This window comes from Haliotis rubra, unplaced genomic scaffold, assembly GCF_003918875.1.
Source record: "Haliotis rubra isolate DU_JTF1 unplaced genomic scaffold, ASM391887v1 Scf873, whole genome shotgun sequence".
Classification (NCBI taxonomy): Eukaryota; Metazoa; Mollusca; class Gastropoda; order Lepetellida; family Haliotidae; genus Haliotis; species Haliotis rubra.
The window spans coordinates 240,780-264,908 of NW_025767605.1; the positions used below are offsets into that span (position 1 = coordinate 240,780).

At 46.1% G+C, this 24,129-nt stretch overlaps 1 protein-coding gene across 1 annotated transcript in view; it reads left to right on the forward strand.

Annotated features, from left to right (window-relative positions):
• LOC124263234 (autophagy-related protein 9A-like) overlaps positions 1-24,129 on the forward strand; it is a 216,914-nt gene that overhangs the window by 119,861 nt on the left and 72,924 nt on the right. The window contains exons 14-15 of the mRNA XM_046697826.1: positions 7,364-7,426; positions 23,721-23,795. Of these exons, the coding sequence (XP_046553782.1) occupies positions 7,364-7,426; positions 23,721-23,795 (138 nt within the window). The remainder of the gene's footprint in view (positions 1-7,363; positions 7,427-23,720; positions 23,796-24,129) is intronic.

Genomic DNA, 24,129 nt, shown 5'->3' on the forward strand with positions numbered 1-24,129 from the left:
TATTTAAAACACACATTTGATTTATTTGAAGCCACGAACTAAATCAGCCCCATTTTGCAATTGCTATAATTTAAAAATCCACAAAGGTAAATATGTGTATATACAATGTTTAACTTTTGTACAAAGCAAATGTGTGTGCATATTATTGCCGCAGCTATGCAGTTCCATTCTTATCAAACAATAATCACACTTCAGTTTTTCAAATTGTACATACAATATAATAATGACTACTCCTTTGTTGTCATCTACGTTTGGTGATATAAACATACACCTGTTTATTTGTCATCATTCTCTTGATGCTTAGTGAATGACTTTCAGTACCTGACCGAGGTTCCTATTTGCCATTTCTTGTGTGAAGGGTAATTACTCAAACTTACAAATTCAGCAATTTATGTGGCAAATGTATTATTTGGCCTGTAATGTGCACATAGTGATTGAGTGAGTTAGTTTAGTTTTTCACCGCCCTCAGAAATATTCCAGCTATATGACGGCGGTCTGTAAATAATCAAGCCTGGGTCAGATAATCCAGTGATCAACATCATGAGCATTGTTCTATGCAACAGGGATACGGTGACATGTGTAAACCAAGTCAGAGAGCCTGACCACCAGATCGCCTCTTATGACAAGGAAGGGTTACAGAAGATCAATTCTAACTAGGATCTTCACAGGTTAATATGCCCACAGAAGCACAACAAGAGACAATTATCAGTTGCTTGCTTATCAGTCCTCCATAAGACAACTTATAAAAGATAATAATTTTTCCTTATCCTGACTCATGCTTACTATTTGTCTCCCTTTCCTTCCGAATGCTAGTGGAACACTTGAATCCCCTTTTTGAAGCTCCCTTCAAAAAAGCAGACATGAAATCACATACCAGGAGTCACCTCCCTTCCCAGGTTTTGGCGGGAAATGGCGCCACCTGTCTCCCATGTTCTCTCCTGATTCGCCCGAGTGGGCGGTTGTGAGAGCACCCGGTCCCCTATACGGCATTATATCCTTTTATTATTTAGGCCTTCTTCTAAATTAGCTGTATAAGGCTTTAGTTAATGTTTACCTACTATATTCTATGGAATTAATTCTCAAATTTCTCTGTTTTATCACATTTTTACGTGATTACTCACATTGTTTACAATTGTTGAAATCTTGTTCTGGTTGTAGGTATCGATTGTCTGCTGTTGATATACATAACCTAGGTCCTAATTGCAAGCCTGTATGTTATCTGACACTCGTTGTCAGTTGTGTTTTCACCTGTCTGATATTGCATTTTACAAATATTCATATTATCTGTCTAGACATGCAAAGGACAGGTCCAGAAGAGACCGGCTAAGCTTGCAGAGGACCGGCAGTTGGTGTCTGCGCAGATGCACCATTCCAGTGGTCTACCGGAGTCGTCTACGGAGGAGGTTGCCGCCATAGACAACGCTGGCTCGAGGAAGAGATCATCTACATCTGATACTTCCTCTTCGCAGTCTAAGAAGACTAGGGCATCATCTTCCCAGAGGAAGAAGTCAGCTACAACTAAGACTTCGTCGAAGTCTCCACATGGGGCAACACAGAAAACGAGGTCCTTTTCACCTGAGGTCGTCCCTCTGGAAGAAGTAGATGTCTACGATGAGCCGCCCATCCTCATCCCTGAGATCACATCTAAGAAGAAGACGAAGACGTCTTCTACAGTGACCACGCAGGACAACCTTTCAACGCAGACGTTCGGCACGAAGGATCAACGCCCTTCGGAAGAAGCCTCATCCGTCTCAGATGCGTCGTCAGTACAACAGACAACGCAGACCTTCAACCCGGGCGCCTTTATGCAGCAATTTACCCAACAGATGTTGGATCTGATGGAACAACGGTTTGCACGCGAGAGAGCTGCGACGAAGACGACGTCTGCGACGAACCCGAGTGAAGGTCAACGGAGCTGCACACCACGTCCGTTGGGAACCAACGTCCTGCAGAGCCTACAGGAAGATTCCAGCTCGACTACAGCGTCCGCACAAACATCTGGCAGCCATACCAACGTGGAACCTGCACCGACTACGTTCGGCGGAAGGACTAGACTTTCGCCGAACGCACGTAAATCACCATCGATGTCAGATACGGACGTTCGTCACAAACCTGCATGCAAGCATGACTACAACGTCCGCACAGAGGTCTGGCAGTCCTACCAATGTAGAGCCTACACCAGTTACGTTCGGCCGAACCCACATAGATTGTCATCTACCTCAGATGCGGACATTCGTCACGAACCTGCACGCAAGCATGACTACAACGTCCGCACGAAGGTCTGGCAGTCCTACCAATGTAGAGCCTACACCAGTTACGTTCGACCGAACCCACGCAGATTGTCATCTACCTCAGATGCGCACATTCGTCACGAACCCGCAAGAGAATCTACACCCGTGCGAAGGCACAGAGATTCGTCACAAGACTCCAACCCTCGACAGAGCTGTTCACCTACAACGCAGGTTCGCGCGAACGTATGGTTCGCCACGAAGCTCACCACGCAGGTCTCCATACAGATCACCACGCAGATCACCATACAGATCACCTTAAAGGTCTCCAGACACTAGGAGACATCTATCCTCAGAGCATGATACTGCTAAATCGGAAGATGATGGCGGAATTATTAAAAAAAAATTCCGACTCTGAAATCAAGTCATGGATGGCCAACGGTTTGGAACTCGCATCACCCTCTTAGGAGGCTAATGGAGCACTCTCGTACTTGATGTTGAATGATGATATAGACACACTCACGATTCCACCTATCAACCCTGTCTCACAGTTAGACACAGTAACCAGACGAACCTTCTTCGACCTAGCCAGGTCAAGAGCTATCAATGAGACCCTCATCTCGATCATGCAGATCTTCAGGCAGGTCTTCAGGCAGATCTTCAGACTGATCTCCAGAAAGGATTCAGGGTCTTCAAAAAAGATATATCTACATCAGAAGAGGGTAGCGGGATTAACTGCACAAAAACTCTCCTCGAAGCTGAGAACCTACACATTCATGAAGGTTAAAGATGTTTCTTAAGAATCCAGGAGGGACTCATGTCCATATACAGATAATTTACCTACGGGCAGATCTTCAGGCAGTCAAGTCGTCGCGGTTCAGAGCTAACGACTTGATAGATACTACCGGAGAATTTCAGCACAGCCTTGGTAAGGCTATGAAGTTCCACAGTCAAAAACATATCCCCGACGTCCAAGCCAGGGATTTCCCACTACTTCACACAGAACCCTTCATGAAAGGCTCCAGAAATTGATGTGAACTGCAAGATCATCAACGACTCCCGTTGTAGATCTTACACTGAAGTTGCAAGTATCAACTCTACAAACACCTTTGTGTATTCAACACAAAGGGGGTATTTTACGACGCTTCATTGAGACCGATGAATACAGTCTACAAGTAACAGCGTTAAGCAAGTATGGAATTTCAGCTAATCATCTGTATAAGATGACGACTGCATTATCTTCAGGAATGAAGGAACAGTCACAGCAGCCAGGGAGTCAGTCTACCTACATCGGTATTACGCGGCGAAATCTTTTGCGCGTTTACCATTCAGCCCTCTATACACGTGGTCACTCGTTTAACTTCGGGAGCTTACGGACAAAGCCGAGTGTTGATGAAGAAATCAACGACTGCACAAGATTCTACAAGGATCTTTTTCCTGCAACACTGGTGACGTCACATCGCGGGAATCTGAAAGGAATCAAAATGCTGCATTTTGATTGGTCCATGAGAGACAACGCCCTGCGCAGAAGTCGGACATCGCTCACATGTCAGGAAGTTGTTTACAGATTGTAAACAACATTTCAACATGGGAGGAGGGCTCCATTTACAGTCCGTTTACAGTCCAGTTAGCAGGGTACAGCGTGATTTGACCGTCTTCACGGGATTTAGAGACCTTCCCTGTCAGCAGATTGAAGACTGTTTATCCGACGAATTGTAGCAACATACGTTGACGAAATTTGTTCGTGGCAGCCAGTCTACTATATATAGACTTCATAACGATGGCAGTCCCAGATCCGGAGGTTGCTTCGCTTCCTTTACGGACATGGCAAGGATTCCACAGAATTACAACGTCGTCTCAGAGGATCGTTGTCTAGATACAAGCCATCGTATCTCAAGCAGTACTCTCTCCATTACCATTACGAAGTTGGCAGAGCCTACTCAGTCTTCTCACGTCAGCCCAAGACATGACTCACAGAGGAAGACTACAATTGCGCCCACTTTAGGTGCGTGTACGCCCGTTTCAATAGTCTGGACTCCTTCGGACTACCGGACGGATTGAAACCATAAGTCTATGGTGGACTCGGAAGTCGAATATTTGCGGAGGAATCTACTTATCAGAGCGGAGTGCAACACTCATCTCTATGTACATGTATCACTTCAAGGCTGGGAAGCTCACCTCGACAACGAAGTGGCAGCAGGGAAATGGTCGAGTCAGGAGCAGTATGTATATCAACATGCTTGAGATGAAAGCAGTAGGACCATACTACACTGATCCAGCATACTAAGGAATGCACAACTGATGATCCACACGGACACAGTGGCATTCTACATCAACAAACAAGGATCAACAAGGTCCAGATATCTACTAGACCTCAGCTTTCATCTGTTCAGCATAATAGATGACTTGAACATCTAAGACCATGCCACTTTCTTGGAGCCAAGAATGTGATAGCAGACGCCCTATCTCATCCAACACAACCATCCCCGACGGAATAGACGATAGATTTCCGCTAATAGACCTGTTTGCAACAAAATTCAACAAACAGCTTCCAACATTCGTCTCTCCGATTCTTGATCCACAAGCATGGGCAACAGATGCTCCAAGCATCTCCGGGGTAGGACTAAACGCTTAGGCGTTTCCTCCTCCAGCTCTAATACCACAAGTGTTGCAGAAAATCAAGCAGACGAGGAAGCTGCAACTGATTTGATCGCGCCTTACTGGCCAGCGACAATATGGGTTCCTATTCTCACACAAGAATTTGGAAGTCCAAAACTGCAACTCGCAGATTGGCCGAACCTACTGATACATCCGCACACCAAGCAAGCACACGGGAACCCCACAGTGTGCCAGCTACACACATTGAGTGTATCAAAACTTGCTTGACGAAAGAAGAATGCTCCGCCAGAGCAGCTAAAGCAGTTACACTAGCTTTACGCAAATCTACCCGCACCTTGTATAACGACAAGTGGCAGAGTTTTGAGAAATACGCCTTGAGAAAAGGCTTCACAGCAATGAAAGTAACTCATCCTCAAGTGGCGGAATATCTTTGTCATCTCAGACAAATAATACAATTAAAAGGTTCAACACTATCTACATACCTAGCGGCCCTCAGCTCAGTAATCACCAGGAAGTCAGGTGTTAAACTGACTAAAGTACCAGAAATACTGGCCTTACTACGATCCTTCAATTTGGAAGGTCAACAAAGGAAGTTTAAAGCGCTGGCTTGGGATCTTAACGTAGTTCTACAGCTTCTCACCAGTGATGCTTATGAACCACTAGACAGGACATCCTATGAGTTTCTAACACAGAAAACTCTCTTCCTGATCGCTTGGCAACAGCAGCACGGATGTCAGATATACATGCTCTAGACTTTGAACGTATACGTTTGATGCACATCACAACATCGTTCATCTGGGATTGAGATGGGACTTCATAGCTAAGAATCAACTGCCAGGTCAACCCGACAGACAGTCCCACGTCCCAGCATTATCATCAATCCCTGGGCCACAGGATATCCAGGACCTATCCTTATGCCCAGTCAGAGCACTGAAAATCTTTTTACAAAGATCTAAAAACAGGAGACGAAAATTCAAACGCCTTTTCATCCCCATATCGTCGGAGACACCCACAGAGATCTCACGTACTTCGATATCAGTTTGGATGAGAGCAATCATACTACGAGCCTACAAGGCAGCAGGACTTGAGCCTCCTCGAGCCTCCAATCCGCACGAAGTTAGAGCACTGGCATCTACTCTCGCTCTACATGGAAACTGCTCAATATCCACGATCATGGAAGGGTGTTTTGGGAAATCGGAGACAGTATTTGCTAACCACTACCTCAGAGACATTGCTACTTTTACCGCATGTCATGCAAAGCTCGTACTCCCAAGGAATAGAGCTTATAGTCCATGTACACGTCTAGAACAGACTAGCATGAATATTGGACCCTGTACTTGTAAGGAATTACTGGTACACGGATTGGGTCACTACTCCACTTGATATGACCATCAAGAGTTGGAATTATTTAAATCCACATGTACGATTACAGAAGAGTTTGATATATTGTGGTCCCCCCAAATTACCAAATTATTTCGACATATGGATCAACAGCAGCAATGCCATTTAAAGTTCCCATGGGGGTATATAGGACGTAAATTCAACACTAAGGACTCCAGAGGTGGCTTGACCCACCACCTATACCGTCGGATTCTACAAGCAATAAGCATGAGTCAGGATAAGGAAAAATATGTAATTTTCTGACTAAAATTGATATTTTATACTTATCCTGACCCATGAGGTAAGCCCTCCCAACTTCCCCTCAAGGCACTCTGGATTTCCCAGTAAATCAGTGTGTCGGGCTATAAAATACGGAGAGAGTGAAGAGCATGGGAGACAGGTGGCGCCGTTTCCCGCCAAAACCTGGGAAGCTTCAAAAGGGGATTCAAGTGTTCCACTAGCATTTGGAAGGAAAGGGAGACAAGCAATAAGCATGAGTCAGGATAAGTATAAAATATCAATTTTAGTCAGAAAATTACATTTACTGATTTTCATCCACAGTCATCATTCATCATGTCAGTAGAATAATGTAAACCTAAACATCCAGGCTAGAATTGGTCTTCGGTAACAAATATTTGTCACAAGAGGCAACTAATGGAATTGGGTGGTCAGGCTCACTGACTTGTTTGATACATGTCATTGTATTTCATTTGAGGAGATCAATGTTCATGATGTTAATCACAGGATTGTCTGTTCCAGACTTGATTAGCTACATACTGCTGTCATATAGCAAGAATATGTGGCGTTACACAATAAACATGACTCTTCAAGTTTGTACACAGATCATTCATTTATGATGTGCGGGGGCACTATCAAATTCTGATATATCTCTCTCTCCCTCACATGCACGCAGGCAAGCACGCACGCACACATGTACACTCGCACTCATATTCCCCGTGAACTCTCACCACTCTTCATCAGTGAATGACCATGTAAATGGAACTGTGATCTGTCATGTATTAATGCCCCTCCTATAGGTTTTGGATAACGACCCCAATTCCCTTTCTTTCCTGTTTTCATATTTTCATGACACACACACATTGTTCTCTTATTTGGAACTCTTTTCCATGTTTTAGGTCAAACTATGCTCGACTCTACCTACGACATTTCAATGAGGTGGACCATGCCTTTATTGCCAGGTGAGGAATTCTGTCATTGAGCCTCAAACCTCCAACATTTTAATTAGCCTGCATAATTACCAAATGCCTATTGGCGTAGCCAACCAACAAACTGGGTTTTGGACAAGCGGTGAGTAGTAGATATAATGACAGTCCGAGATCAAGTCCAACAAAAAGCCTCTGCAAAGCTTTATTTCACAAATAAAGCTTTTGTTAGGCCCTTAGATCTCGCCCCCAATTGTCTACTACTTTTGAACCCCCAGTTAACTTCCCGACCCCACGTGGTACAATAGTGTCGCACGTGGCACTACTGTGCCACTATGACCGCGATCCTGATCACATGGCACTATGTCGTGTGAAACAGTTTAATGTTTCGTACCCCTTGTCCTATGTATTTTTTTTTCTCGTCTTCACTGATAGCAGACTTACGAGACTTGAGCCGGATTTCTTGTTTCATCTTACGGTACTTGTCGAATCCTGATCTCGTCGTGTTTCAATGCCTTCCCGGTGCAGTCTGCGTGACACAAACTTAAACACCAATCCAGCCAACCCTGACACCCCAGCTGTTATTTCGATGCCTAGCACTGCGGGTGCGGCTATGATGGTGGCCAACAACCCCACACCTACTGTCCCTAACCCCATACTGGTAGCCATAAGGGCAGTATCAACCCCATCCACGACATTGAAAGCTCTATGGTACTTCTTATACAATGCTGCCTGTGTGTCGCGGTCTTGTTCTAGTTGGCATTTTATGTCACATAACTGTTTCAAGCGGAACCCGTCTATGGTTTCCAGTGGCTTCGGGACTTCCTCTGCGACTGGGTACAACCCCATTCTGTGTGCATATAATATATCTTATGAGATATTTTTTAATTGGGCTTCAGTTAATAGTCGATCAACGTACTTGAGGCTTATAAGGTATAGATCCTCATGCAGGGAAATAGGTGAGAGGTTAATAGGTAACTCTGCGTCCACACGAGCCCCATAGGAGGGTCTTATTGAGGGGGCTATAGAACCCGTTGAGGGGTCCGGTTGTATGATGATACGGTAACGTTGGTTATTGGTCCGGGGACTCCAGTGTACTGTCACCCCGGGTAAAAGTTGTTGCTCTTTACTAACAGAATGTCTAAGGAGATAGACTTCTATGATGAGTGTGGAGCCTGGTACCATAGCCGGAACCTCCTCGTACCAGTAGCGGTTAAACCTTAACTCACCCCCCTCGTATGCCTGTAACATATTGGGTAAAACCGGTCTTAGTATAATATTTGTATTAGGCCCCGGAATGAAACCCCCGGGCAAGGTACTGTTATTCCTAATTTCAGAGATACGCCTATATCCATTTAATGAGATATAAGGTGCGGTGAGGGTCATATTGAGCAACCATTCGGGTTCCTTTAAGCTTGCCAGAGCAATCGGCCTATACACGTGGCCGTCAAAGTGCAGGACGTACGAGGTGTCTTCCTCACCAGGCAGATCGAATCCCTCCGTGTCTCCTAGATCCCCGAGTGTAACGTTGGGCCGATGCCGATTGGACATTGCTATAACACTATTACGAGATAGTTTCCAATTGTTTTTCTGATAATAGTTCAGGGGTGCACTTCACCCCCATGAAGTGTATGTTGTCGGGTAGGAAGATCTTGGTGAGTGATATCGTGGCTTCCACGGTCACGGTGACCCCCTGCAGACTGGTGTGGGAGTCGACACCCACCCGAACGTAAACAGTGCAAACGTGATACTGGTGTTGTTTCCCCCAACGGAGTTTGATCCCCTTTACAATTTCGACTTCATCCGGCGATGGTTCCCCTAGGTAGACTTTGATGACCAGCGTGGAGTTCGCCGGTAGGCTCGCCAGGATGTTGACCACGCCAGCGAATTCAGATACCAACTGCAATGCTCCGTCTTGCACACCCGGTTTACTCGATAGCATGTGGGCTGCCATACTGGCGACTGGGCTGATGACAACGCTACGTCTCTGCACCGGGACGTAAGCTACGAGCAGGGTTCCGTTGTTCACGACTTTGTTTAGGTAGTTGTCTTTGTTCTCCGTGAACACGTAGGGGGAGCCAAGTCTAATGTTGAGAAACCAGTCGACTTTAGCGGGCAACAACACCCACTTGTCATCGTCGGTGAAGACGAGCGTATATGGTTTGTTTCGGACGACGGTCGTGCTATCAACGTCTTCTAAGTCGAACAGTTTGCCTCCGAACGATTGGGATACCGCCCATCTATCATCGCCAATACGGACTAGATCGAACCGAGTGTTGAGGGCCGCTCCTGAGACATCTACTATGTCACCTAGGGTTCTACCGATGGAGGGGACTTCAGCGCGTTTGTAAATGTTGTTTTTCAGTTGCAAGGCGTACAATTTACCATCTACTCCGGGGTCGTCAAATCCGCGTGTGTCCCCGAGGTCGGAGATCCCCGCATTGATGCATTTTTTCAACCTCATCCCGGGGCCTTGTGCGCTAGTCACTTTATGTGCAGCGTTATGCTGAGGTATCCTATATTCACGGGATTATGATTTATATCTAACACCGATATTATCAGCCCAGGGATGTTGCCCCGAGTTAACCTCTTATACTGGCGGTGAAAACGACTTCGGTTCTACCGTCGTTGTATTTCTCTCGTTTTCACCGGTACGGCTCTCAGTATCGTGGAAGGGTGACCCCTTGAATGTTGTCCGTTGTGCTCAGCTGGCGAGATGAATGCACAGCTCTCGGTACGGTACTAGGTCGGGTAACTTCGTGCCTGTGACGGTAGTTGTTGGTTTTATCTCGTCCGGCGCCATACCGAGTGTCCTCGCCAATGGCCGGCCGAGCCTCAAGGGGTTTATTCCGTTGTTGATTAACACCACTGTGCCGTTTGAGTCATTTATCTTGAGTTCGGCTCCCAAGGGTTTGAAGACCTCGTCGCTTAGCGAGCACACGCTGTAGTAGCCGTCAGTTATCTGGTTGCGGGCACCACTGACGAACAGCTTGTTGTTGTTGACGTTGATGTTAGTCCATCGCGATAGGTAGGTGATATCGCAGAGTGCGACTTCGAGTTGACCTGACGTGTTATCGATCGCGTGCATCAGCTGAATGGCCTCGCCGCTCGTTATTCCTGGAAGTGTTACGTACATGTTAGAGTATATATACCCATTATATAATACTTTAAAAATGGACAAACAAGGAGGAGCATCCTCCCAAGGAGTGTTTTACTCCCCTTGAGTGTTTTACCCTAAACTGGATATAGATTTCCCACACATGAAGATCGTGGTCGACGCTGCTGGGGTGTATTTCGGCGCCGCCCAGTTAATAGATGTATGTGCTAGGTATAGGTTTTCGGTGACTAACGTTAAGGTAGTCCACGCTTGGTTCAACAACCCGATGCAGTTCTGGCAGAATCAACTCAACTTCGCCGTGTGGTGCACTACAACGGAGTGTGGCTTGACATTAACCGACACTCAGCGGGGACCGCTGAGTCAGTCTGTGTTCACGTTCCACGTGTACTACCAGGTCAGACGTATCCTCAAAGAGATCATCGCTCCACTACCACAGGACAAAGCATGGGACGCAGTAAACAACCAGTACGATAGACGGGCCTACGAACGTATTTGCAACAAATTCAAGCTAGACCCGAAAACGGATTGGCGTTTGAGGGGACCGAACCATGGGTTCTGATTCATGAGACTGTCTGATGTTTCTTTAGCACATTGGGGTACGTCCCCGGCTGTACATGTTCAGCACTTAAGGGGTTGTTCGTGAATGTGGTGTCATCCTCCCACACACTATCATCCCACATATCATCCATCGGGATGTACTCATGACCGCCTTCAGCCATTATTTATATTAAACTTTTATATTTTATCTATATAACAATGTATGGTAGGAAACTAGATCCTTTCCGAGGATCAAGAGAGCCTCTAGGCGTCAGAGCCGTGCGCCAGTCGGTGACCATCACCAACAATCCCAGCAAGATAGACCAGAACCAAACGCTGCTGGTTAGATTCCCAAACCTGGGTGAGAATGACCTTATCGTACCAGGCACGGTTCGACTGACGTTCAACCTCACGTTGACCTCCGACAACGACAAACGCGAGTTAGTGTGGAACGTAGGTCGAGCCATCATCAAGAAAACCACCATCAAGATCAGCGGTAACGAGGTGCTGAGCATCGGCGACAGCGGCGTGTTTCACTGCTACGGGACCTCTGAAAAGCGAGGGAGAGCGTCAATGACGTGTACCAAGGTATCAGCAAATCGACTTCGGTTTGCGGCGTGGGAAGTACGGCTTCACGGCAGACCAGTTAGACAAGATCTCGGACGGTGAAAAGGCCATCGCCCAAGCGTACGGGAACAGATTCTGCGTGCCGCTTGACTTCGAGTTGCTCACGGAACACGCGCCTTTTTACCAGGCCGCGCTGGGTGATAGGCTTGAATACGAGCTCACATTTAACAACTACAGCAAAGTAGTGCGTACGCCGAACGGTGATGAGGCCAGTTACACCATAGACAACATCTCTCTGGAGTTCGAAATGGTCACTAGCCCGGAGCTGGCAAGGCAGGTTCGAACCCAGTACTCGGGGAAGGTGGCCATCCTGTACGACCGCATACTGAGGCATAGATCGGTCGTGCGGGATAAGAGCGACACTGTGTGGAATATCAACCTGAACGTGCCGGCGCGATCGATGAAAGGTATCCTGGTCGTCCCCGTGGATGATTACGAGCCGTTCCAAAGGGACAGCGAGAAGTTTTTCAACCCCGAGATTGAAAAGGTGGAAGTGACCATAGAGGGCGTGCCCAACCAGCTGTTCAGTCATGGTATGAGGGCATACCAGCAGTGGGATGAGATAAAAAAGCTACCGGCTATCAAACAACACCCACACATAACCAAAGACCTGCACCTATCCTCCGTGCAGATTGGTGAATACCTGACCACCAAGCACACGCTATGGTTGGACATGCGATCCACGGACAACGATAAATTGCACGGCAGCGGTCGCCGCATCGACAACGGCAGCGAGGGGATAACAATCCAGATTACCAAGAAGGCTCAACCCGCGGGCAAGTTGAAATTATATCTGTACGCTATTATGGACGGCGCAACTTAATATAGACAATGGGAGATTCGTGCAAGCCATCTACTGATTTGCCTGGCGGCAGGCCACTGCCTGCTGGCGGCATTGATTTGCCCCGCGACCCACACTGCGCCATAGTGTGTGGGCAGACTGGTTGTGGGAAGACCGTTTTCGTGCTGGATATGTTGGAGGGGTACTACCGGGATGTGTTCGATAACATCGTTATCATGTGCCCTACTCTGCACATGAATAGAATGTACACGGAAAGACCTTGGGTTATGACGGACCCGGCCGTACACAAAGTCGACCCGGGAACACGTCTGCAGGACTGGTTGAAAGCTTATCACAACAAATTCAAGGGGGAGTCGACTCTGTTCATACTGGACGACTGCAGCGCTAATCGAGAGATAACAAAAAAGAGAGACATGCTATCGTACCTGGCCTTCTCCGGCAGGCACGCAAAGCACAGCGTCTGGGTACTAACGCAGAAGTTCAACTCGGTGTTGAAAGACCTCAGGGAGCAGACGCGATGGGTGGCCTTATTTCACTGCAAGGACAGGGATTAGTTCAAGGAGTGTTTGAGAGAGAACGATGTGATGAGCAAACTAGAACGGGAACGTGTGAAGAAACAGCTCGCTGAAACTAAACATGCTAAGCTCGTGCTCAAGACCGACCAACCCGTGGCCTCTAGGGTGTTTTAGCTTAGCAATGCTAAGTAAATGCTAAGCAAAGCTAAGCAAATGCTAAGCAAAGCTAAGCAATTAATTGTTACGATGGTTGTTTTTGAAGTGCTAGCCTTGTGCAACTTAACCTTTATCTCATTATCTCACCTGCATCGGGTATTATATTATTAAAACTAAAACTTACTTATTACATTATAAGATGGAGTGTGATGAATTGCTAGAACAACTGTTGGAAGGGGATAAGCGAGGGGAGGATGATAAGCGAGGGGACGATGAGAAGCGAGAGAGACTGGTAGCGCTGGCTGTTGGTGGCAAAGCCAAACATTACTCTGTTCATACTGGACGACTGCAGCGTTAATCGAGAGATAACAAAAAAGAGAGACATGCTATTATACCTGGCCTTCTCCGGCAGGCACGCAAAGCACAGCGTCTGGGTACTAACGCAGAAGTTCAACTCGGTGTTGAAAGACCTCAGGGAGCAGACGCGATGGGTGGCCTTATTTCACTGCAAGGACAGGGATTCGTTCAAGGAGTGTTTGTGAGAGAACGATGTGATGAGCAAACTAGAACGGGAACGTGTGAAGAAACAGCTCGCTGAAACTAAACATGCTAAGCTCGTGCTCAAGACCGACCAACCCGTGGCCTCTAGGGTGTTTTAGCTTAGCAATGCTAAGTAAATGCTAAGCAAAGCTAAGCAAATGCTAAGCAAAACTAAGCAATTAATTGTTACGATGGTTGTTTTTGAAGTGCTAGCCGTGTGCAACTTAACCTTTATCTCATTATCTCACCTGCATCGGGTATTATATTATTAAAACTAAAACTTACTTATTACATTATAAGATGGAGTGTGATGAATTGCTAGAACAACTGTTGGAGGGGGATAAGCGAGGGGAGGATGATAAGCGAGGGGACGATGAGAAGCGAGAGAGACTGGTAGCGCTGGCTGTTGGTGGCAAAGCCAAACATTACTTTGGGGACTACACTCCCGATAAAATTCACAAAATGTCAACCGAAGAAATTGATAAGCTGTACGCTAGATACGAGGCTAGACTCGGGGCCGAGATGACAAAGACTATAGGATCAGCTATGACCCAGATCTACACTGGTATAGCGTCGTACTTCGTTCCCATTCCCCAGGAACGCCAACTTCACCTGTGGGAGGACCTCGAGAAAGACCCTTTTATTGAACACGCCTTGAGCTCTATCAGCTGCGTGCTGTACCACAAATACGGTATGTTTTTAGCCCCGGTGACGGCGGCGATTATCACGGCAAAGCATTGCCAATTTAAGGAGGGGAAAAATAATAATAATAGTATACAAGATGGATGCTGCCCAAGAAATGAGCCCCCAAACCCCAACGTTGGGGGAACCCCAACTGGGGGTGACCCCTTCAGAGGAAACCCCACCCCAACTGAAGGTGAACCCTACAGTCACCAGGCAGAAGAACCCTAAGAGAGTCGCCGCCGGTAGAAAAAGGTGGTCTAAGAGTAACACGTGGAGCCGGGCTCCACTCCTGTTGATTGCAGGCGCAACTGCTGCCGTGGCTATCTCATGGTTATATAATAAACAACCACCCAGGAAGGGTATCCCCCCCCTGGAACCCCCACAATTAGAGGTCAACCGTCCATATCATGTTATAAATATATATTTTTATATCATATACATAATGTCTGAGGGGAAAAAGTTCGTCAACGATGCATACCACGCCACCGTGGTCGCCAGTCTAGCCGTAGGGTACGCTCGGTTGACCAAAATGGTGCTTAAACAACCGACTATCAAGCTAGATTTCAACCTGCAGGATATGGGCATGCTCATAATGAACCTGGGTATGGCGATGGCCACCAAGGACATCCTAGTAAAACAAGGGATCCTACCGGAAAATATTTTGAAGTAAATGTAACTATATATAGGATGGCTACGATCGCCATGATGGTTGGCGGGGCGTTAGTAAACGCCCTGGCATTTTCCGGGAGTAATTTCCTCTTCTCGAAACTACGAGAGTCACATGCGGCTGAGATACAAGCTGAGCGTAAGCGCCACGACATAGCTGTGGAGAAATTACAAGCAGCGCAATCTGAGTACGCGAAAAAACGTGTACAGAGGATCGATTACATTAACGAACAACTCAGGCTTGAGAACCATGCCTTTAAAACATTCCATGATGTCGACGATGCAGCGAGAGAATTATACCTGCTAACCGGTAAACAGCTAGAACAACTCCCTCCTAAGCCCACACTCTCTCAGTACTACACACCATCCCCGGGGCAAATGGACCGGGAATTGATCTTTATCGCGCTGGGTCTAGCAGCGACTGCGTTGGTTGCAAAACAATTAGACTAAGTGCTCATATAAGTATACCAAAGATGAGACCTGCCCCGTACAAATGCGAATACATACTTATGGGGAAGACCGAGGCCTGTGGTAGGAGCTGCAGGACTGAGGGGTAGTGTTGTTTTCATATAAAGAGTATCAACTACACGTGTTCTGTGTGTGGTGTCGGGGTGAAAGGTCACTACTGTCTATGCAAAGCTCACGGAGCAAACGTAGTCAGACATCATCTTATCTACGAGAAGAAAAAAGACTACAGAAAAGAACGTAGGCGCCTCCTCAGGATAGCAGTGTAAGGCTGGAGGAGTTACCTCCCTTTGCCAGTGGCCCAATTAGAGACTGTGCACACCTAGGTATGACAATGTTCGTGGAAGTTGAGCCCAGGGAAAGTCGCTGCCTGAGAAGCTGGCAGATGGATGTGGGGGAAAGTATAGATATCAGTGTCCTCAAACCCATGATTGTTAGCGAACTATATAAGGGGTGCTCATTTACAATCATGGTGAAAGTAGGGTTTGATGTACCGTGGGCTGGGCACACTTGGAATTACTTTGATGGTGGACGAATAGATGTGCATGGGGAGATAGATATACTTGTTGACGACTCGTTGCAAATAATACAAAACACCCTACTATGCTGCGCATGTTCCGGGTGGGTCAAGGGTATAATCGATAAGGTCTATCTAGATATTTACTAAGGACCTCTATTTTTTATCAAGGTACCTCCCTTGCCGGCGGCCCAATTAGAGATTGATATACTTAGGTGGGTACACAATGTCTACTACTCGTGAGCTCAAGCAGATCGCGAGACAGCGGGGTGTAATTGGTTACTCTAGAATGACCAAACCACAGTTGTTGAGATTACTTAACATACAACCCCCACCCACGGTAAAACAACTAAAACTCCGAGCAAAAGAGCTAGGGTTGACGGGTTATTCCCACCTGGGGAGAGCCGGGTTAGTCACATTACTAAATGACCCCGTAGCAAAGCCCCACACTGTAAAACAACTCAAACAAGAGGCACGCGATTTGGGGTTAATAGGTTATTCCCGTATGAGGAAGCCACAGCTTGTAGAACTATTACGGCAGAATGGAGCTATTGACCTAGAGTTCATGCGCACTGAGCGCGCTGTAGGTAACTATTTGAGAGGCTGGCGCATGCATGTTGATAGGAACATAGACATCGCCGATATCAAGCCTCTAATCGCTGATAAGTCAATGAGGAACTAAACGATTTGGGAAGTATAAAGTTTCAAATCACAGTGAAAATGTCACTTGATAAACAGCAGGGCGCGGGGGGAACCCCCGCTGGGGTCACTGAGTACGTTCAGCCTTACTTCCGAGGTAAACAAGAAGTCGTGACTCATACTGAGACTATAGAAGAGTCAATCGATATCAGTTTTCAGCAGATACGAGAATACCTAGAACGCTACACACACATGGGGTCCGGGTGGGTCGTGGATAAAATCGATAATGTCTATCTAGACATAGCTTACTACGTGCCATTCAGAGGCGGGTCGTACCTAGACTTGCCCCCCTACTACAAGGCAAAACAGGCCATAGTCAACATCAAGAATAGAGGAGACGACTGCATGAGGTTAGCTATCAGGTCAGCCTTGTTTCCAGCTGATTCGAACAGACCTTCTAGTTATCCCCAAGACGATGGGCTCAACTGGGATGATATAACCGAACCCACCCCCATATCTCAGATCACTAAAATAGAAAAACAGAATGATATAGCCATAAACGTCTTTGGGCACGAAGGACCCCAACTGTTGGGTCGCTGCGTTATCAATATATTCATGATCCAGTGAGGAGATAAGTATCACTACACGTGGATAAAACACCTCAGCAGGCTGTTGCACGACCAGTCGAAACACGACGAGAAAAAACACTTTTGTGTACGATGCCTGCACGGTTTCAGCCGACCCGACCTGCTGGAATCACACCGGGGGGATTGCCAATGTGTGGGGCAGACGGCCATACAAGTCGACATGCCTAAGGAAGGCGACAATATCCTAACATTCGCCAACCACAAGAATCAGATGTCCGTGCCTTATGTCATCTACGCCGACTTCGAAGCCTTGGTCAAACCCGTTGAGGCTGCCGCCGGCGGGGCTGCTGGGGGTACCCCAGCCACACAAAAAACACAGGAGCATGAGGCCTGTGGGTTTGGATACGTGGTCGTCCTGTGTGATGGGGAAACGAAAGCTCCCGTGGTGTACAGGGGTCCCGACGCGGCTGAAAAGTTTCTAAAGTGTTTGCAGGAGGAAGAGAAAAGTATTAGGAATGCACTATACACAGTCGCTCCCATGCGTATGACTCCTGCAGCACTCACTGTCACGTGTGTGATAGCCCACTGAACGGTGATTCGGTGAGAGATCACTGCCACGTCATCGGTAAGTATAGAGGCGCCGCTCATAGCGTGTGTAACCTCAAGCTTAGAATCACCCCCAAGACAATAAACATCCCCGTGGTCTTCCACAACTTGAGAGGGTACGACTCTCACTTGATCATGCAGGCCATCGCGAAAGTCGACGGCAACCTGACGTGCATCCCCAACAACATGGAGAGATACATCTCCTTCAGCTTGAATGGTCTGAGGTTCATTGACTCGGTTCAGTTCCTCCTGTCATCACTCGACAGTCTGGTCAAGGCCAACGATACCTTCCCCATCACCGATCGATATACCGACGCCGAGACTCGACCCCTGCTGATGAGGAAGGGTGTGTACTCCTACGACAGTACATGGATGGCTGGGCCAAGTTAGCGAGACCGACTACCCCCATCAGAGAATTTTACAGCAACCTGACCGACTTCGACAATCACTCAAGGCGATTACTCGCGACGCGATTAACATATGGAATAAACTGGGCTGTAAGAATCTGGGTGACTACCACGACCTGTACTTGAGGACAGATGTACTCCTGCTAGCCGGCGCGGTTTGAGACGTTTAGGAGGATGTGTTTTAAGCAGTACCAACTCGACCCGCGATGGTACTACACCAGCCCAGGTCTGTCGTGGGATGCATTGCTGAAAAAGACCGGAGTTAAGTTGGAATTGCTCACCGATTACGACATGCACCCATTCATTGAGAAAGGCTTGCGAGGTGGGATTTCCATGGCTACCAAACGATACTCAAAAGCCAGTAATCAATACGTGAAGGGCTACGACCCAAGCAAGCCAACCAATCATATTCTCTACCTCGACGCCAACAACCTGTACTGCTGGGCCATGAGCCAGTATCTACCCACAGGGGGATTCGAATGGGCATCGCACGAGATTGATGTTATGAGCATCGCGGACGATTTGAGCAAAGGTTATATCCTCGAGGTGGACTTGGAATACCCCAAGGCATTACACACATCACACAACAGCTACCCCCTGGCCCCCGAACGTATGAGGGTTAACCCAGACTGGATGTCTGAGTACCAACATAACTTGTTAGGTGGGTGGCAGACGTTGAAAACTTCGTGCCCAACTTAATGAATAAGACCAAGTACATAGTTCACTATCGCAACCTACAGCTGTACCTGTCGTTGGGTATGAGGCTGACCAAAATACACAGGGTGCTCGTGTTCAACCAGAGCCCCTGGATGGAGCCTTACATCAGAATGAACACGGACCTGCAGAAGCTGGCCACCAGTGACTTTGAGAAAAACCTCTACAAGCTCATGAACAACTCGGTGTTCGGTAAGACTATCGAGAACCTGAGGAAAGTCGTGACCGTGAAGCTGGTTCGGTCGAATGAGGAAGACAAGCTCAGGAAACTGATAGCCAGCCCAGCATTCAACCGGAGCAAGATATTCACCGACGACCTGGTTGCCCTACACATGAAGAAAAGCCACATCAAATTCAACCGGCCTGTTTACGTGGGGATGAGCATCCTCGATTTATCCAAACACCTGATGTACGACTTTTACTACAACGAACTGAAAAAACAGTACGGCGACAGGTGTGAAGTGCTGTACACTGACACGGATTCCTGCTGATGGAGATTCGAACCGAGGGCGGTAATGCGAGGACGTGAAAAACGCCTACTCGATTTGTATGACACCAGCGACTACCCCAAGGACCATGCCATACACAGCACGGTAAATAAAAAGGTCCTAGGTAAGATGAAGGACGAGTGTGCTTGGCACGCCCATAGCCGCAGTACATAGGCTTGAGACCCAAGATGTACTCCATCCTGAAGGCCGACAATGGTGATATCCGGAAGGCGAAGGGTGTTAAGAAGTACGTGGTGAAACAACACATCAAACACGCCAGATTCAAGGAAGCCCTGTTCAAGACCCGTACCTTTAGACATAAAATGAACACGCTTAGAAGTGATGGGCATAGGATATACGGACTGACTATAAACAAGACGTCCCTGTCGCCGTAGACACTAAGCGTTGGATAGCTATTGATGGGATCAACAGGTACGCGTACGGGCATGAGAAAATTGAACCAAGAACATAGGTGTATATATGGGGGCGACATGTCACGGAACCAAAGAAAGTTTGAGGCTATTTACTACAGCCCGCGTGGGTACTGGAAAGGAGCTAGTGCCGTACATAAGCTGGCTAAAATGACGCGAGTACCCCAAAAGCGAGGCCAAAGCGTGGCTTGAAAAGCAAGCCCTGTGGCAGATCTATTTACCGGCACCACGCTACGTGCCTAGAAGGAAGTTTGGTATTAACATACCCTATAGCGTTCACCAGGCCGACCTCCTATTCCTACCCCACAACAAGAGGTACAAGTATGCCCTAACCGTCGTGGACGTTGCCAGTCGCTACAAGGAAGCCGAACCCTTGACCGCGAAAGACTCGGCCCAGGTAGCCCGCGGATTCGACGCATATACAAGCGCAGTCTGCTGACGTGGCCCACAGAGCTGCAAGTCGACCCCGGGCAGGAGTTCATGGGTGTCGTGTCACACCTGCTAGACAAACACGATACCAAGGTCAGGCGTGGCACGGCCGGAGCCCATCGCAGCCAAGCCATAGTTGAGAGATTCAATAGGACTTTGGCCGAGCGCTTATTCGGGCATCAGTATGCGAGAGAGATAGCCAACCCGGGGAAACGATCGACTGAATGGGTAGCGCGGTTACCTCAGGTGGTGTCGGCCATAAACCACGAAACCACCCGTCTCACCGGCAAGAAACCAGCCGACGCTATCAAACTAAAATCAATAGTGGCTGAGTTGGCCGCGCCATTGCGTGGGAAAGAGAAACAGATACCAGATAGGGCCCTCGTGAGGTACCTATACCAGCCGGGGGAACACGAGGGTGATAGTCGTAAGCGAGCCACCGATCCGATATGGTCAGTCAAAACTTACAACATAGATAAAGTGGGCATCAAAGCCGACGAGCCGAACTTGTACTACTTGAGAGATGGGCCAGGGGAGAGGGTTCGTTAGACAGGAATTATTGATCATACCATACGGCACAATGTTACCTCCTGTCAACACGGCATAGCGGCACAATAGTGCCACGTGGGGCCGGGAAGTTAACTGGGGGTTCAAAAGTAGTAGATATACTGGGGCGAGATCTAAGGGCCTGACAAAAGCTTTATTTGTGAAATAAAGCTTTGCAGAGGCTTTTGTTGGACTTGATCTCAGACTGTCATTATATCTACTACTCGGTGTCCGCCCGGGAAAGCCACAAGTAAGGGAATTAATGCTGGGTTTTTTTCAAATAAACGTCACCCATTGATCACAATGGATTGAAATTGTTTTAGTGACTTGTAGTTTGTTTGTTTAGTTAACATATGATGAGCGGCTTCTTTTTTTTCGTTGAAGTTTTTAGTTCACATATGATAACATATGTTCTGAGAAAAAATTAGACATGCTAATGGGTCATTCTATGAAATGGGCAATTTTAGCTTTTGCTCTTACGAAAATACATATTTTCTGTATTTTTTTATGCTTTCATGGCAACTACTTTGGTTTGTATGATTGGTATATTGCATCAGCAGAGAACTTTGGTCAAGAAATATAAAATTTACTGTGACATTTCAACTCTAATTCAAAATGTCATTACTGCAACGGTGGCAAAAATACTGATTATGGAAAATCTAGTCATAAATTTTGCTTAAAAACAGCTATGAATGGAAAGAGTGAGTAAGTTGGGTTTTACGCCGCTTTTAACAATATTCCAGCAATATCACGACAGGGACACCAAAAATGGGCTTCACACATTGTACCCATGTGGGGAATCGAACCTAGGTCTTCTGTGTGATGAGCAAACGCTTTAACCACTAGGCTACCCCACCACCCCTGGAAAGAGTTAGGCATCACATATGTAGCTGGTTATAAGTATATTTGTGCAATAATAGTCATTCTTCTAAAATTTTTTGGTTTTTTTTAGTTTTTAACATGAATGTAAACATAGTAACTGTAGCAGCAACAGCTCTTATCTCAAACAGTTATCAGAAAAGGATAAAACATTGAATTGACCCTCCCATAAGTTAAAATGCTTCAAAGAAATACTTGGTTGTATAATCATAAATAATTCGTAAAAGGTGTTTGAGTACCTATGTGAGGCAGCTAGTTTGCGTTATCTGGACTTTTCTCCACGAACAATTCAACTTGATTTCTAGATTTTACATACTGAATATTTCACATTATATACGGTAACATGGATTAGCTAATACAGTAATAGCGCATCACACGATCACTCAACCATGACCATTGCTGGTTGAGCCACGCTGTTTTCAACTCTGTTTTTCTTAAATGTGGCTTTCTCGGGCTATAACCGGACCTGAGTGATGTAGTACCCCATTGAAGACCAGGGGAATCCCCTTGAATTCTCTAATTATTTCATCAGATTATGCTTACAAGAACATTTCTCCTTGCAAATTTGTATATGCGCATGTGTATGTACACCTAATTATACACTTCAGTATACATTTAATGTACTAAAAACAGAAATGTCCCTTACCTTTTCAGGCAAATTGCATACCATGCAACAATCACTGCTCCCTCCTGGTCATCCATGTTTTATGTTCCCTACAGTTGTGTATTTGAAGTCATTCACTTGATACTCAGTAAATGACTTTATTACAAGTCTTAATTAGTGGTGACACTCAGATTACAAATTTCACCCCTGCCCCTGAGGGTGTCAAGGCTTGAGAATGACAAAGGCAGGCCCGGTAGAGATAGGGTGCACATGACCCAAGAGCACACTGTGGTATCGGGAATATTGTTGACCATGGTGACAGCTGAGTGCATATGTGTGATTTTTTTAAAAGTTGGAAACAGCTTCCACCCAGAGATAGAAAGAAAAATGAAAAATTCACATGTGACAATTGTTACTTGCATTTCATTTTATGTATGTAGGTTCCCCACAGAATTCTTTAGCATATTTAATACTCAGATATCTTTCTGTTTCAGTTTTGAAAATGGACACATAACAACACAATGTCATGGTTGATAATATTTCCAATATTATTTGTGCATGTTCCTCTGCCCAAACTGCGAAAAACTGTTAATGGTATCAATAAGACACACTTACATTGGGGTCATTCTTTAGCAGTGATATGTCAGCAAAAGTTTGATCCTATGTACATAATTTTGAATCATTTTGTGCAATGCTGCCAATCAGAATTCTTTGTTTGTTCTACATTCTAAAACCAATGGTAATTGAGACATTTCTTTCAAATGTGGGCATGCAAATTTCCCATTTCCTTGAAACAGTTGTTGTGAAACTACTGCACTACAATACTTTGAAGGCCTGCACAACTATTGCTGCCTGCATGGCGTAAGCGTTAACAGAGTAGGAGGAATGTTACTTGCAAGTTTAAGGTCATGTGCTGTATTTTCAAACTGCTCCCATGCCATTGGATGCAAAATGTATTTAGATTCCACATTAGACTGACTCGAGGTTCAGTGCTTAAGAACCTAGTTGACGTCATATATTTGACAATAATCTTCTATCTTCTTTGAGAGGCATTTTAGAAGTTGTGAAGATGAAGGAAAACAAATTTCTATGGATAGTCAACTTCTTTATTGCAATAAGTGCGACGTTTCGATGTAGATACTAAGACCGTTATGAAGCAAGTGATAACGGTGTTAGTACCTACACCTAAACATTGCATTCATTGCAATAAAGAAGTTGACTACCCATAGCACTTGGTTTTCCTTAATAATCTTCATGGTAACTGTTTTCCAGAAATAATTATAACAAAGGTGATGTTTGTCTAATGCATGTGTAAACTCTTAAATATTGCAGACTAAAATGCAAGTTTTAACTTCATCCTCTTGACTTTTCAGGTTAAATCGAGGATACGGTCCTGCTTCATACTATATGACTATTTTCACAACTCCTATTTTGGTAATCTTAGCAAAGTAAGTGAAATTTTGTTGTTGTTGTTGTTCTTTAACTCCACACTAAAAATAATTTCTGACAGAAGAAGGCTCCTTCTAATAACAGCAAATGAGTGTGAACCTTACAAATCAGCGATTGATATAATAAGAATTAGTCTGGGGCTCACTGGGGCTCTTTTTCAATTTAAATGGGTTTATTTGTTACTGTCAAAAGTATATATATACTCATGGAAACGAATAAGGGAACACCTGAAAGTACAAGACTAAAGTCACATATGAAAGGCCATGCAGAAACCTTTTTATCCTCCGGCATGTAATGCGGGGGGGATATGGTCGACGCCTTCTCCCGTCCGTT